Source organism: Anopheles aquasalis, chromosome Y (assembly GCF_943734665.1).
Source record: "Anopheles aquasalis chromosome Y, idAnoAquaMG_Q_19, whole genome shotgun sequence".
NCBI lineage: Eukaryota > Metazoa > Arthropoda > Insecta > Diptera > Culicidae > Anopheles > Anopheles aquasalis.
The window spans coordinates 1610572-1624261 of record NC_064879.1 but is presented as its reverse complement, the minus strand read 5'-3'; the positions used below and the strand labels follow the sequence as shown (position 1 = coordinate 1624261).

General features: G+C 48.5%; 3 protein-coding genes across 6 annotated transcripts in view; 2 read left to right on the top strand and 1 right to left on the bottom strand.

Annotated features, from left to right (window-relative positions):
- Nucleotides 1-3363, bottom strand: part of LOC126579577 (chaoptin) — a 32793-nt gene extending 29430 nt beyond the window's left edge. Inside the window, exons 1-2 of one of the 4 annotated variants that reach the window (XM_050242999.1) lie at nt 3193-3345; nt 2774-3124 (exon numbers count right to left, since the gene is read on the bottom strand). In XM_050242999.1, coding sequence (XP_050098956.1) covers nt 2774-2782 — 9 coding nt within the window. In that variant the 5' untranslated portion in view covers nt 2783-3124; nt 3193-3345. Of the gene's footprint in view, nt 1-2773; nt 3125-3192 lie in introns of all 4 variants that reach the window. The other 3 variants (XM_050243000.1, XM_050242998.1, XM_050243001.1) reach the window with 3 other exon arrangements.
- LOC126579583 (max-like protein X) overlaps nt 1-13690 on the top strand; it is a 74098-nt gene that overhangs the window by 44834 nt on the left and 15574 nt on the right. The window lies entirely within an intron of this gene.
- Nucleotides 9017-12993, top strand: LOC126579578 (uncharacterized). Its single transcript, XM_050243002.1, has 3 exons — nt 9017-9211; nt 9277-11256; nt 11335-12993. Exons 1-3 carry the CDS (start codon nt 9107-9109, stop codon nt 12805-12807), a joined length of 3558 nt encoding a protein of 1185 aa, XP_050098959.1. The 5' UTR covers nt 9017-9106; the 3' UTR covers nt 12808-12993.

Genomic DNA, 13690 nt, shown 5'->3' with positions numbered 1-13690 from the left:
GATCGTTGGAGGGGATGGTGGCTGGCAAATTGTGCGCTTGGCGCTTGCGGTGTATGTCCAGTGGGACCAACAGGCAGCAGTGGTTGTTCGCGAAGGAACCGAGTGTTGAAGGGAGGACAAACAGGGCGCATCATTTCGTTTATAATCGGTAAAAGTTCGGGGAAGGAAAATTAAACATTTCTCGCTCTTCTTCGCTGCGCACAACTTTTGTTCCAACGAACGAAAGTGACATTAACGCGCATATCATCCTGCTAACGCCCAGTGAAATCGGAGGGATATAATGAACGGTTGGCCATGTGCGGCTTTAGATTAAGGTGGAGGCGGTTGAATGGCGATCATCCAGAGCGCAAGAACGTTTGCGCACCGATCAACAACGACTAGCTGCCCACTGCACACGGTTGCCAGGTCAATTACTTGAAGCCCTCACTGATCTTACGCTGACCCATACTGGTTAGGCAGCGCGCAGACGTGACTAAGATGGGTTCTACAGCACCTCTAGCTTGTCACCCGTGACGGTTGGCGCGTGGGCGTCATGGCATCGCATAGAAGGGACCACTGTTCTGTTCTGTTCAGTCTTGTCCCAACCGAACGCCTTTAGCACAATCTGAATCTCTCGCAACACATCGAGAACGTGTACATAATCCTCCTACCACGATCATCAGCAGGACGAACGCGCCAGATCAGCAGCGGTTAAATTAGATTAGTTAATGTTGTAATTCAATTAGCACTACTTCCAGCACTGTAAAGCGCGAGTTTCTCTCTCACTCTCTCTCTCTCTCCCTCTCTTTGTGGATGTGTGCGTGCGTGCGCGTGTGTTTGTGGGGGGTGATAGGAGGAGGGCAGCTGTGTTGGGGTGCCCCGGAGACACACTTTCCCTAGGAAGTAAAACCATGGTATTCGCTCATGAATGATCAAGTACACTAACAGACAGTGAATGTGTGCTTCATCTGCGGGTCAGGTTAATTAGGCATAGTCAGTTTAACCCTCATCGGTCCCTCCAAAAATACATCGAATCGGTTCTTGTGTATGCGCGCGCATACACACATTTTTTACACCTGTGTAAAAACGTGGAAAAAATAATAACAACTTTTGGTTGTTTTTGGTGATTCATTGTAATGTTTTTTATTGAAAAAAATAATGGAATACGTGTCAAACTACGTGCACACTTTCCACAACGTGTAGCAAACACGTTTTTGTTCATTGTGTAAGTACATACGTTGCAGCGGCCTCTTTTAGTAGAGGGAGACAAATGACGAATAGGGCGAACATTACTGACAGAAGCAGCATTACTGTCCCTCGACGTGTTTTTTTGCGTGGAAATATGAGGCTGAATAAGCGCCATTCCTCCATGAATAACCGACGTCGAATATTCAGATTGCTTTTTCCATTGCTCCAGTTAGGAAACAACTCGGTTAACGTTATAAATGGATTCAATGCATTCAAATCCAGCATATTAGAAAACACGGCCATTGGCCAGCGATTATTTTTCATTTACAGCTAAAAGTCCAAACCATTTGGTCCATGGTGGCAACAGCACCTTTCGTTCTATTGTAATCTACAATTATATACAGCTTCTGTAGAATAACTTGGCACACATACACACGCATATAAATCAGAACTGGTGGAATTTCCTTCCGATTCTTGCAATCGTGCTCAAAATAGTCATGTGATTTTTATCCAATTCTGCAGCCAACTCATATGACCTAAAAAAGTTGTCACATGTCACATTTCTATCAGGTGTCACGACCAATATGAATTTGCGTGTTGTATGCATACCATCTTTTGAAACACATAAAACCCAAATTTTGATGCCATATCTGGCGGGATTTGATGGAATATATTAACGAAACGGACATCGCCCTCGAAATGGAACCAACTGTTCAATGACTGTTACATTTTTTCCTGGTTTGTATCTAGTCTTCAAAATATTAATGCATCTATAGAACACATTTCTGATCGGTCAGAATTTATCACGAATCAAACGTTCCTCTAGATCATCATATCGAATGCAACCATGAATTCGCTTGACGGTTTATAACGGCATCGTAGCTCTGAATATTGCTCGACCAGTTCCAAATTTGAGTAACACATTCACCATACCGGACAAGAGATGCTTTTTATCTGAAAACATATTTTCAATACGTCGAAAATGATTTCTTTGGCTAAATTCGAATGATAGTTGTATGTGTATGCGTACGCAGATCATTTCATCAAACCGTTTTTGAATAATTGGATTTTTTGAACCAAATTGTATGCGCGCGCATACAAAGAACCGATGAGGGTTAAAGCGGCCCAACAGGGTTTTCAACATTGGCATAGTCAACAAGGTTCCATCAATCTTGGCCGCAGACACATCAATGTTGGCCGTCAATCCGTATAAAATTTTCAAGACATAGACAATTGGTGTTGTACGAAACAATAATTCTACTAAATTTAAACACTGTAATTTGGCCAAACTATTTGATAAGTCCCTCTTTTTTAACTATCAGCCGAACTTTCCCACCGCGCGATGAAAAACATAAGGCAATGCTAACTGGCAATGTGGCCCACAGACGATGCCAATGTTCAGCTTCATCAATATATTTTCAGCTTTCTGAAAATCTTCAATTTTTTTGACAAGAGCAACAATGTAGCTCACACACGATAAATATGTTGGCGTCAATCAACGTGCATGCAATCCTTGATAAGTAAAATTGAGCGTGTGTGGGCCGCTTAAGACGCTGCTCGCGATCGGTAAAAAAAGTTGAAGAAGGCGATAAGAAAGAAGACAAACCCGAGCCATGGTTCCCGTTCCTGGTGGCGAAGCAGCTTAGAGATGTATTCCCGTGTGTTGATGGGCGATGAAATACACACGATCACAACGCACCGCAGTCCTACGTCTAGTCAGCACCAGCTCTTCGCTCGCAGGATATTTTCTTCTGTTGTGCCCCCCCCCCCGGGGTTGATTGTAGTTCAAGGTTGGGTAGATCGGTTCTTTGATGGTCCGGCAAACAGACACTACACAGGTAAATCACCACCCAGGCCGTGCGAGAACTCACACGCACACACACACACACACTCACAATCCAGCCACAAACACACTTTTGTATGATGCGCAGGTATCAGATAGTACGGATTAGATCAACTAGAGGAGGATCAAACACAGAGGCGATAAAGACCGAAGCGCAACGCAACGATTGGCGATCAACGTACAAGGACTCACGCCAGTCGGCCGGTGGAGGATCATTTGGCGTTCGGATCCTTTCGGTAGAGGGTCCGTCCTCACACAGAGACCGTCTTGTCTGCCCGCGACAATCAGCACAGGACGGAACGGAACTCGGCGAACAAGCACAAACACCCAGAACACCCAATGGTCCGGTTGGTCCAACGTTCAGTGCACTAATGAATGAGCAACCGGACCGCGTTGGTCCAGGCAAGTAGTAGGCAACCCCGCCCCCCCCCCCCCCCCCCCCGGGTGCCCGAGGTCCAAGTCCTCGTCCTAATCAACCGGGCTGGGCGCCGGGACTGGAGCGAACCTCTAGGAGGAGGAGGAGGAGGAGCAGCAGCAAACAAAAAGAAATAAGCAGCAGTTCCACACTCTCAGCACTCCAGCAACATTCGCAGGGTGTTGTGGGAGGGTTGGTTGCGGACCATCAGTTGTCGGCCATTTCTAATCTAATTATCTTAAACCCTGTCTCGACGCACTCTACGGAAACGGCGGCGATGTTGCTGCAATGCAATGCTGCTATGCCCCCCCACCCCCCTTTTCTCACTCTCTCTATCTCTCTCTCTATATATACACATATATATTTCTTTCTTTCTCTAGCTTTCTATCTCCGCATCCCCACCCTGAGGAAGAGGAGAGAACGTGGCGGCGTATGTATGTTTGTATGCCACCGGGTGTGGTATGGTGATGAGCTGCTCTAAAACTGCGCCTACACAACAGCGAATGTTGAAGAATTTATCGACGGGAAATTCTTAGTTTTACATCATCCCATACAAAGGTAAAAATACAGTACATGCACCAATCTCGAACTGCATACTTTCAGCGATTTGTAACAGAAATTCAAACGGCTAAATAACCCATTAAATGTGCCAGAAACTAAAGAATTTCTTAAAGGGGGATAGGGGAAAGGGGGATGGGGCTGTTACGTACCAAATACATCCTTTCTACCCCCTCCCCCTCCAAGATAATAAACATATTTTACCCCTGAAATATATGGAATTCTTTAGAGGTGTATGTATTGTGTTTTTACCGCGAATACTTTGTGCGTCGTGCAGGCGCAGTTTTAAGAAGGAAGGTAAGGATAGGCTTACGCTCTCTCCTACTGCTCTTCAGGATCGGATGCGTGTCGTGTGTGTGTGTGTGTGTGTGTAAGCACGCCCAGCACGGTGTCAACGCCCTGGCCCTGCGGTCACTCGATTGTACTGCACGGGTTGCCAGCCCCCCCCCCCCGGAACCGTGCACCGAAACAACCAATTTTTGGTCGCCTGCACCCTTTGGACGGTAATTGAATACCAGACCACCCCCTCCAACCCCCTGCTAGGTTCTTGAGCATTCCTCTGATCCCCTACGATCTGATCCATTTCAGCGCAGCGCAGCGGGGAAGAATCCGTCCGCTAAATCGAAGTAACCCCTGAGATGGATGGATCCACACCGTTCGGTCATCTTGTCGCGTAAAATGAGGAAGATGTCCGACCGTTTCGTCCGTACTCCACACTCCCGTCGTCAACTCAACGCATTGACGAACAAGAAGAACGTTCTCACTCCTCAGCATTTCCGTTGTGTTTGTACGCATTTGTTGGTGCGGATTTGCGAACGAGGATTAACGAAACGAAACAGCGTGCGACCGAATCATCCGTATCGTCCTCGGGGTAGGGGGTAGGCCCATCCCCATCCCCATCCCATTCTCGGCGAAACGCATTTGAGGGGATTCGATAAATGGATTTGGGCGCAAAAGCTCTTCCCCCCCCCCCCCCCCCAACCCCCCGGCTGATGAACACCTATGTTTCTGGGGCCTGAGCCTGAGTTTCGCGAAACGCACCGGCATACAATGTATGACGCCCCAATCGTAGAGGGCAGGAAATTTGAAACTCACGCGAGTACACTTTCCGTCGTAGTCGAGCCGGTCAGCCAGTCAGCCAGTCATTCTGTTTATGGTGGAACATCGCGCACAACAACAGCATGCGCAAACGGGACTACGCTTGCACTGCATCGCTTGTACTAATTCCATCGGTCTATCTGGTGTATCCTTCAACAGCTAAAACGGATTAGTTGAGTTACACAAAGCCTGTCTGCAGAGAACGATACTGGTTTTTTTTTGTTCCGCAGGTTTGTTTCTCCTTTTCCATAACAAATTGTGGATTGGTGAGAGATTGGTTCGCAATTAAAGCAAAAACGAAAAGAAGACAGATACTACAGACGGATGGGATGGGCTCAACCCAGGGACGATTCTCAAGTAGCTCTGTTTCTGACTGTCTATGGTATGTAATAGCGAAATTAACAACATCCGTTTTTGGGTTAATCTTGCGAATTTAGCGATAAACCAATATACAAATAAAATAATACAAATAGATAGAAAGAAGAAGACCGCTAATTAAACATCGCTCGAAACATTACGCACGCAATGATGATGATCAAAGCAAGCGATGATGATTTAAATATTGTTTTACACTAGTTAAACGACAAAGCTGCATATGAAAAATGGATTGTTTGAAATTATTATTGTTTTTTTTGTCACCTAGCAATCAGATATGTTCATCCATTCCATTTTAACCTTTTCCATTTTGGCCCGTTTTCAATTCGTTACCTTAAATTCCAAGCGTTCATCGTCGCCGCTTGAAAGCGCGCCGAGCTTGGATCGAATCCGGACTCGGCACCGCGATTTGATGCACCTTTTTTCGCATAATTGTAGCACTTTTCGAATAAATAAAAGCATCTAATTGTCGTACGATATTGGTAGAATGTCTCACGAATTAATTTGACCAAATTTTCAGTCAACTTTGGCCGTTTTTCCTGTTGCACCGCAGCTGTTCCTGTTCAACGGGAACAGCCGGTAGAACATGCATTTCCATCCTTCTAGCCCATTCCTTCATCAAACAAGTGTGCACGATGTGCATGCACAAATGATGCACTTTTTACTTGATTATGTAAGTGCATATACCTACATTCATGCCACGAAACGACGAAGAATAGAACTCTCTTTCTCAACAAAAAAATAAGCGGGAATGATGATCGCTTTTCCGCACCGTTTTCCACGGCTGTAACGAGGCAGAATGATCGTCCCACCTTCTCCACAAAAGAGCCGCAGATGTTGCCAATAAAGCACACAGATCTAGGTACGAAAACCGTAAAAGATAAGATTATCAACGGCCGAACTAAGCGGTGATAAAAACGCATCGATCAGATCTCCGCCCACGCCAGGAAAGATGGACGCGCGAGTCCTTTGCGTGGGCGAGAGATGATAAGGGGGTGAAAATGTTTATCTTCCTAATCATATAAACATAATTCTGTATCGCAATAATCGTCACAATCGCTGCCAAGTCTCTCGAGCGCACAAGAAACGAAAGAGTTGAAGTAGAGCTGGTGTTGTGGGCAGAGATCGCACTGCGTTTTACCACTGCGTATCCTCGTCGTTTCCTGGCATAAATAAAGTAAGATTAATTCAATAATGAGAGGTTACCCGGGGTTCACGGGGGCAGATTTAGGTGCTTATTCTGGACAGGCGATTTCGATAGCCTCCAGGCGATCATTCATTTGATTCATTTTTGTGTTCATTATGGTGTTCATTATGGTGTTGACGCCTACAGTCGTGTGCATTTTTGTGATAGACAGCAAGCATCACAGCAGGCGCAGACATCGAGCATCGACTTTGAACGGTTGGATCTAGAAACCGGTTGTAACGTCCTGATTGAGCATCAATAATTACTTCCTGCTAATCGTATACTATCATTAAAAAAGGGTAAGTCGTATGTGATACAGATAAAATAAAGTTAATTCACAGTGTTTTTTTAAACTGTCATTTTGGATTTTTTATTGTTGCCTTATTCATGTGAACGGCGCTAAGGGTGCCTTTCGCTTGTTTGCAACTTTCCTCGGCACCTGGCTGCAGACCAAAGTGTATTAAAGAAGCAGGTAAATTGACCAACACGAATTCCTGCATGTAGAGAACGCAATTTCTATCCAAAACCATGAGAAAACTGTGGAAAATCAGCGGAAAATCATCATTTAAAGGCTACGGGAGCGCGGAACCGGACCAGTATAAACCAACGGAATAAAATTTATGCTGAAGGGTGGTTTTAGAATCGCCGGTAAAAACACGTCGGCACGTCCTTTCTGCTTGTTTTCTCGTTCCAGCTACAGAGGGCTCCCCAAGTGCCCCTAATGTGGCCAGCACAATTTTAATCGGGCGATGACATGTAAAAACCGATCCTGCAATCAGGTGTTCCGGTTCGAGCACGGTGCCAGCGGGTGCGGCTACAGCCAACCACCCTACGCCATCATATCCGCCGTGGCATACCGAAGTTTACATTTCGACCCGGCGGATGGTCGATATGGTGTGCATGATCGAGCACGCTCCCGCTCGCCTCCTACTCGGTGGCTATCAGAGCGATCTGATCGAGTTCGGTACGGCAAGCGAACTGACTGGGTGTGCAGGTCGGTCCAAATGGGTGCGCGATCTTGCCACGCCACTCACGCTACCTCTGTGCCGGTGATGCTTTCGGCTAGGTTGCACTGCGTGACCCAAACTCGCTGACCCTGGAGCACGAGCTGAACACGCATTCGGCCAGTCTGTCAACTTTCTCATCTCGTGTGGATTCAACAGTCACCAGGGTGACGTCGCCATCGATCGCTTTCTGATGGTGTACGATTTAAGAATGTTGTGGCTCGTGTCCCCGATACATCTACTCGTCGAACCGCAGCTACTGCGCTTTCTGCCATCACACTGCTCCCGCCTAGCGGTGGTATCTCCCGAGGGTCAGCTGCAGCTTGTTGATACGGTCGAGCTAAGTGAACCGCGCGTCGGTCTGTTCCAGATCAACACATCCTGTTTGCAGTGCCTGTCGTTCGGTATGTGCTCCTCGAGCCAGGCCATTGTGTTCGGTGATCAATCCGGGCACATTAATCTCATCTCGGCCGTCAAAATCAACACACCGACGTTGGCCTTCAAGCCGTACTCACCCGATACCGAGATTGCTGATACACCGATCGAATCGCAGCAACCACCGTTCGTACTGCTCACCGATACCAACTTTCCACTTTCGTCGATGCTGCTGCTGCATCTAGTAACCGGTGTTCGGTGAATGAGCGATTGGCCTGCTTGGATGAATGCCTACGAACACCGGAGACTGAAACCGATCGATCCACAGATCCTCTGTCCACGATGAAAATGTAGGTCCCGATCGGATATGCACCGAACCCAGGTCCAAATGCCGTTAACTCGTCGCATCTCGCATGCTCGGCTAAAGGTGGCTGTGTTGGTGAAAGGGAAATGGACAGGGCGATCAGTAGACGTACTTATAAAATCAAGCCTGGTTGCAGCATACCGCTGTGGGTGAGGTCAGGAACGTGGTAACACCGGAAACGGTAACGTGCGCCTACATTCGATAGAAGCGGTTTTCCTGCGCTGAACGCTTCAGCTTGATGATGATATACTGAGCATAATACCCTCTGCATTGGAGCCATCTATCTCTCCCCGGATTGCAGCTTGTCTGTTCCTGATCTGGAGAGGAGCAACGAGTACCCCATGCTGATTGTGGAACGAATGGGTCCGAATGATCGCATGCTGCTCTTCGGCGACTTTAACCTTCACCAGCAGCGCTTAAAATTAGGAAATGCTTCATTTAAACTACCAAAACTGGATAATAGCCTGATAAAACCACTGAACTTTTCCGGAATCAGGCGCACGCTGGTTTGGTGATAAACGTAAACATCGACACAAATGTCAAATAGCAAAAATCTGAAAAAAGCAAAAAAACAGTGTTATGACTTTACCTGTTTCCTTCATACACTTTGGCTGCAGCCTTCCTCTCTTAATGCGCGCTATCGGTATGCCGGTTTCCGTTTGAGCCGGCAGATACAAGGAGCAACATAGGAATAGTGGAATAACCGGCAACTTAACCCGTCATGTGTGCGCTAGTGTCTTCCCAGCTCTCGCAAACTCTGCTGGACGAATGGCAAAACCGGCTTGCGAACGCTAACTCCTTCGAGGAGCTCATCTCCGTGGCGCATGTAAGTAAAGGAATACGTACCGTTTCCATTGACTAAACTGTGCGTCTATCTGGTACGGATTTTAGGAAATTTGCCGACTCAAGAGCTCTGCCTCGGACGATCGGTCGTTAAACACACAGGAACTGACCGACCAACTTTGCTCGTTTTTGAGCAACCGGACACCAGTCTCGGTACGCAAAGTGATATGTAAAGCATACTTCCGGATGATGCTGAGGGACATGGACAGCACCACCAAGAATTCTCGAGACTCGTTCCATACGGCACCGCAGCCAGCGTTATCGTCCGTGCCGGCGTTACTCGAACACACCTTAGTCGGTGTTGACGATCCGCTCGATAGCACAATCGTCTACGGTATACTGCAGTCCAAGTTTTTGTCACAAACGACGGGCCTGTTTCCACTTTTGCAGCAGCAAATTGTGACACGCACGGTCGAGCAATTCACTGCCTATAGAGCTGGCGGTTTCCCACAGTGGTACGGCACAGTGATCGAGAATTTGATCGCGCTCCACGAGGCGCGTGCCCTTCCGGCACTGCTGCAGAACTACAATCGGCTGTGGCCGCACGTGTTGGTCAATCTCGACTCACCGTATGCTGGCGTACGCGAAAGCACACTGAAGCTGCTCCGGGCTATATTGGGCCATGGCGAGTTGCTGCGCAATGGCAACCTATCCTCTACCGTGGCCAGCTGGTCATGGCTGAATCGGAATAAGTTTCACGTCGTTGCCTTGCTGATCGAGAAGCAATCGTACGGACTCGCTCTGGAAATTGCGGGCTTGCGTGGGGTTCACGTCGCATGGGGAGACGTACTGGAATTATCGCTTCAACACAAACACCTGCTACCGGCCGGCCAAGCGCTGCTGCGCGCACTGTACAGCAAGCAGCCCGAGACGGATATTGTGCGGCAGATTCGAGAGTTGCTAATCAAAGCTAGTATCGCCAATTGTATCTACATAGTAAGGTACTGGTTACACCTGTTGACTGCGGAACACCGAGTACAGCTGTTCCATCAGCTTCACCTTGACTTAGCCATCACGGATAAACAGGTGCAGGATGCTGAAACAGCAGCTCGCAACCGGCCGGCTGAGAGGCTCTTCATCCTATTCGCGTACGGGTTTCGTGTGCAGTACGAAAAACACATTCAACTAGTGGAGACGCTTAGGCAGCTGTGCGCAGTAGCAGGACCGAACAAGGCACGTACCCAGCTCGAACGGTGCATGCTGATGGAAACGTTTGCCCATCATGCGATGGTCGCGCTAACAGGCGTGCTGCTGTGCAATGGATCATTTCATCCACCAACGATGGAACAGGTATTGCAGCTATCTGTCCGCGGCATTACACTGGTTACCGCGGGGCGCGTCCAGTCTAGCTTGGATTTCAAGTTCAGGCTTGTCGCAGCCGTCGAGTGTAAGAAGCTGATGGAGAAGGTGCTGCACGTGTTGTTAGGATTGCATGGCACCGAGCGAGACCTGCAGACTGTGCACGATGTAAAGCGCAGCATCGATGAAGTACGTCGTGTCATCAGCATCGAAACGAATGACCCTACGTGCAAACGACCTGCTATTCCGTACGGCGTCACATTGGAGGATGCAGTGAGTCAGCTGGTCACCAAGACGGCAGATCTGTTGATTGCGCAACAGGTCCATCGGTGCGATTTTTACTATGCTGCCGTTGTTGTAGGAAAGCGCAACGAATCTGGCCAGCTAGCCACGATTGTGGATGAGCTAGGCGAGTGGCTGGACGTTTGCCGAACATTTCGCCACCCTGCCATACTGCCAACGAAGCCAATATTCGAAAGCCTTTCGTCAACGGTGTTGGGTACCGTGGAGCTCGCCATGACACTGTTAACTGTGGCGAAGAGTGAAGACTGGAGGACTGGGTTTAGTGTAGCTAACGAATACGACAGCTTGCTCAGCCTGCTGAACCATTCGCCAGCCTGGAACGTTCACCTAGAGACGATCGTCAATCATCAGAGGCACAATAACGGGGACAGTTTGTACGAAAAGCCGCTGAACGAGTTGCGCGATAAGCTGTGGCAAACGGTGACGGTAAGCATTAGTTACAAAATTCAAGATGACGGTATATTCGGCTGCTTTCTAAAGTAATTTAATTTAATTCCATTCCAGTCGTCGGCGAAGTTGCTCGCTAGCTATAGCATTTGGCTGTTGCAAAGCTGCCCTGGTGATCCCTACACAGCGAATACATTTCAGAAAATTTTATCCACATTAGTACGGTGCCAGCTCGAATGCATTCACCCACGGCAGCTCCTATCGATAAGCGGCAGTCTCGGTCAGTTGCTACAGTGCGCAGGCAAAACAAAGCTACGCTTGCAGTCTTCCGTGCCGTGCAATGAGCAGAAAGTTGCTGAAACGGTCATAGCGTGCTTCGAATCGCACGTCAAACAGTTCTTCGAGTACCACTCGTCGGAGGGCACGACGCTGGCGTACCGGAACCATCGAGGATTCTTCTCGTTCGTTGCTTTGTTTATCCGCAACGACCTGCACAGCGGTGTGGACGGCTCGTTTTGGTACAAGTTTCTTCACGACCGGCTGGGCATTCCGCCCTCAGAATACGTTATGGAATGTGCCAACAGGGAGAGTGAGCGGGCGCCCCAGCTGGTGGGTAAAGTCGGTGCGCTTGATATGCATTTGCTCACATTGCTTGCCGAGGATGCGTCGCTGACCGAGGTGATACTGGAGCGCGTTGATGAGCTCCTGATTCTGGCGCTTGTCCGGACAGGTTCCGCGCGATGGATCGAGCGCAATGCGGCTATTTCGCTGTGGTCCACGCTTGTCACCAAGCTTACTGGGTTGCTGCCAACTGCCGATACCGACCCGGTGCAGAGTGATTGGGTGCCGCTACAGATGTCACTCGATCTGCTCGTCTGCAAAGTACCGCGTTCCTCCCGCTACATACTGCTGTCACTGCAGCAGCTGGCGAAACGGATGGAGAACGGATCAGAAACAATGATTGCGGTGGATGAGTCCTGCACACTGGTGCCACTTCTTTCGCTCCTGGCAAGGGTCGAATATCGCGGATACGGCATCAAGGATGTAGAGACGTATGTCGTGCAGCTACGCGCATTACTGTACAAACTGTTGCCGCACATAAACCATATTGTGCGCCAGCAGATCGCCATTTGTCTGGCCAATGCCCACGATGGAGGCTGTCTAAAGACATTTCTTGTTGACCACATCCCGCTTCTCTTTGTCACCGGAAAAGATCAAAATTTTCAACACGGGCTGTGCCTGGCCCTTCTCGCTGCCGCGCGCAAATTCAAAAGCCATCAACATTTCCAGCTGGGTCGTCACACAGAGGACGCATTCAGTTCGCTTAAGTCGGTGGTGAAAACACACTATAGACAAGATGCAGCTGCAGCTCCTCTTTTTTCATCGTCGAAAAACGATCTTTATCGCAGCAGCCTGGCGAATCTATTGCACTACCTAGGTTTCAATTCTTCAGATGACGTCGTTCAGGGACTACTCGGATCATATGCCGAAGAGGACCGGTGCTGGGCGCAACCGAGTTGCACTGTAAAGCACGATGCAATAGACGACGACTACGACGACGACAATGACGACGGCGAAGAAGAATTGTGAAGAAATGTTAAGGTATCGTGATATGATTGCTAATCGATTTACTTGCAGCATCCGGCGTGCGACGCTCTCCTACAAAAACGGTAAAACGGTAGCAGGTTGTATGTGCTGCGCCAACTTACCTGCATTCACCACAATTGTGCCACGAGATGATACTGGAATGCAATAAAGGGCGATATGAACGCAGCAGGTATGCGAGTGACTACTTGGTGTGGCCTTCTAACGATGTGAAGGCTAATAATACTTTTACTTCCGAATACAATTGGTTCAAATCCTGGCGGCTGGTCGCAGGATGACATATGATGGATCTGATCTCGCCGAACTGGCTGAACACTACAGCTCAGATCACTTCCTACCGATGAAGGGGAACTTATGAACGCACCACTACGCAATCCGGCCAACCGCTCCGAATTTGAATTATGCGTTACGCCGCGATCACACTGCGAATGCGTTCAGGCCACTCTGGTAGTGATCAAACACTTAAACTCTACGAGACGACAACTAAAGACAACCAAAATCGCAATGCGCAATAGTCTTGTTTGGAATGTACTGCTCCCCGGCTTCCTATACATTGCATCCCACCTCACCCTTTCTGACCTGCGACTCCGCTATCAGCCACGTTCATTCACTAAGGCACGTAGGCACGAGTGTAATCCAGCGCGCCAAAGGACTGCTAATGCGCAGAAGGAGGGGTACCACAGGGTTTCACCGGTGTGTTTAGCGGCTACAATATCTTTCTCTCTCTCTCTCTCTCTCTCTCTCTCTCTCTCTCTCTCTCTCTCTCTCTCTCTCTCTCTATCTCTCCTTGCGTATCCGTTCCGTGTGTCTCTTAAAATTGCCTGCCTAGCTCTTAAGTTATTATTATACTCTCGATAGGAACCAAATG

What these genes read in the sequence shown, in the direction of transcription:
- LOC126579578 (XM_050243002.1), top strand. Translation starts at nt 9,107, where the DNA reads ATGTGTGCGCTAGTGTCTTCCCAGCTCTCGCAAACTCTGCTGGACGAA. An exon ending in AGCTCATCTCCGTGGCGCAT is followed by an intron (nt 9,212 to 9,276) that starts GTAAGTAAAGGA and finishes TACGGATTTTAG; the next exon opens with GAAATTTGCCGACTCAAGAG. An exon ending in AGCTGTGGCAAACGGTGACG is followed by an intron (nt 11,257 to 11,334) that starts GTAAGCATTAGT and finishes ATTCCATTCCAG; the next exon opens with TCGTCGGCGAAGTTGCTCGC.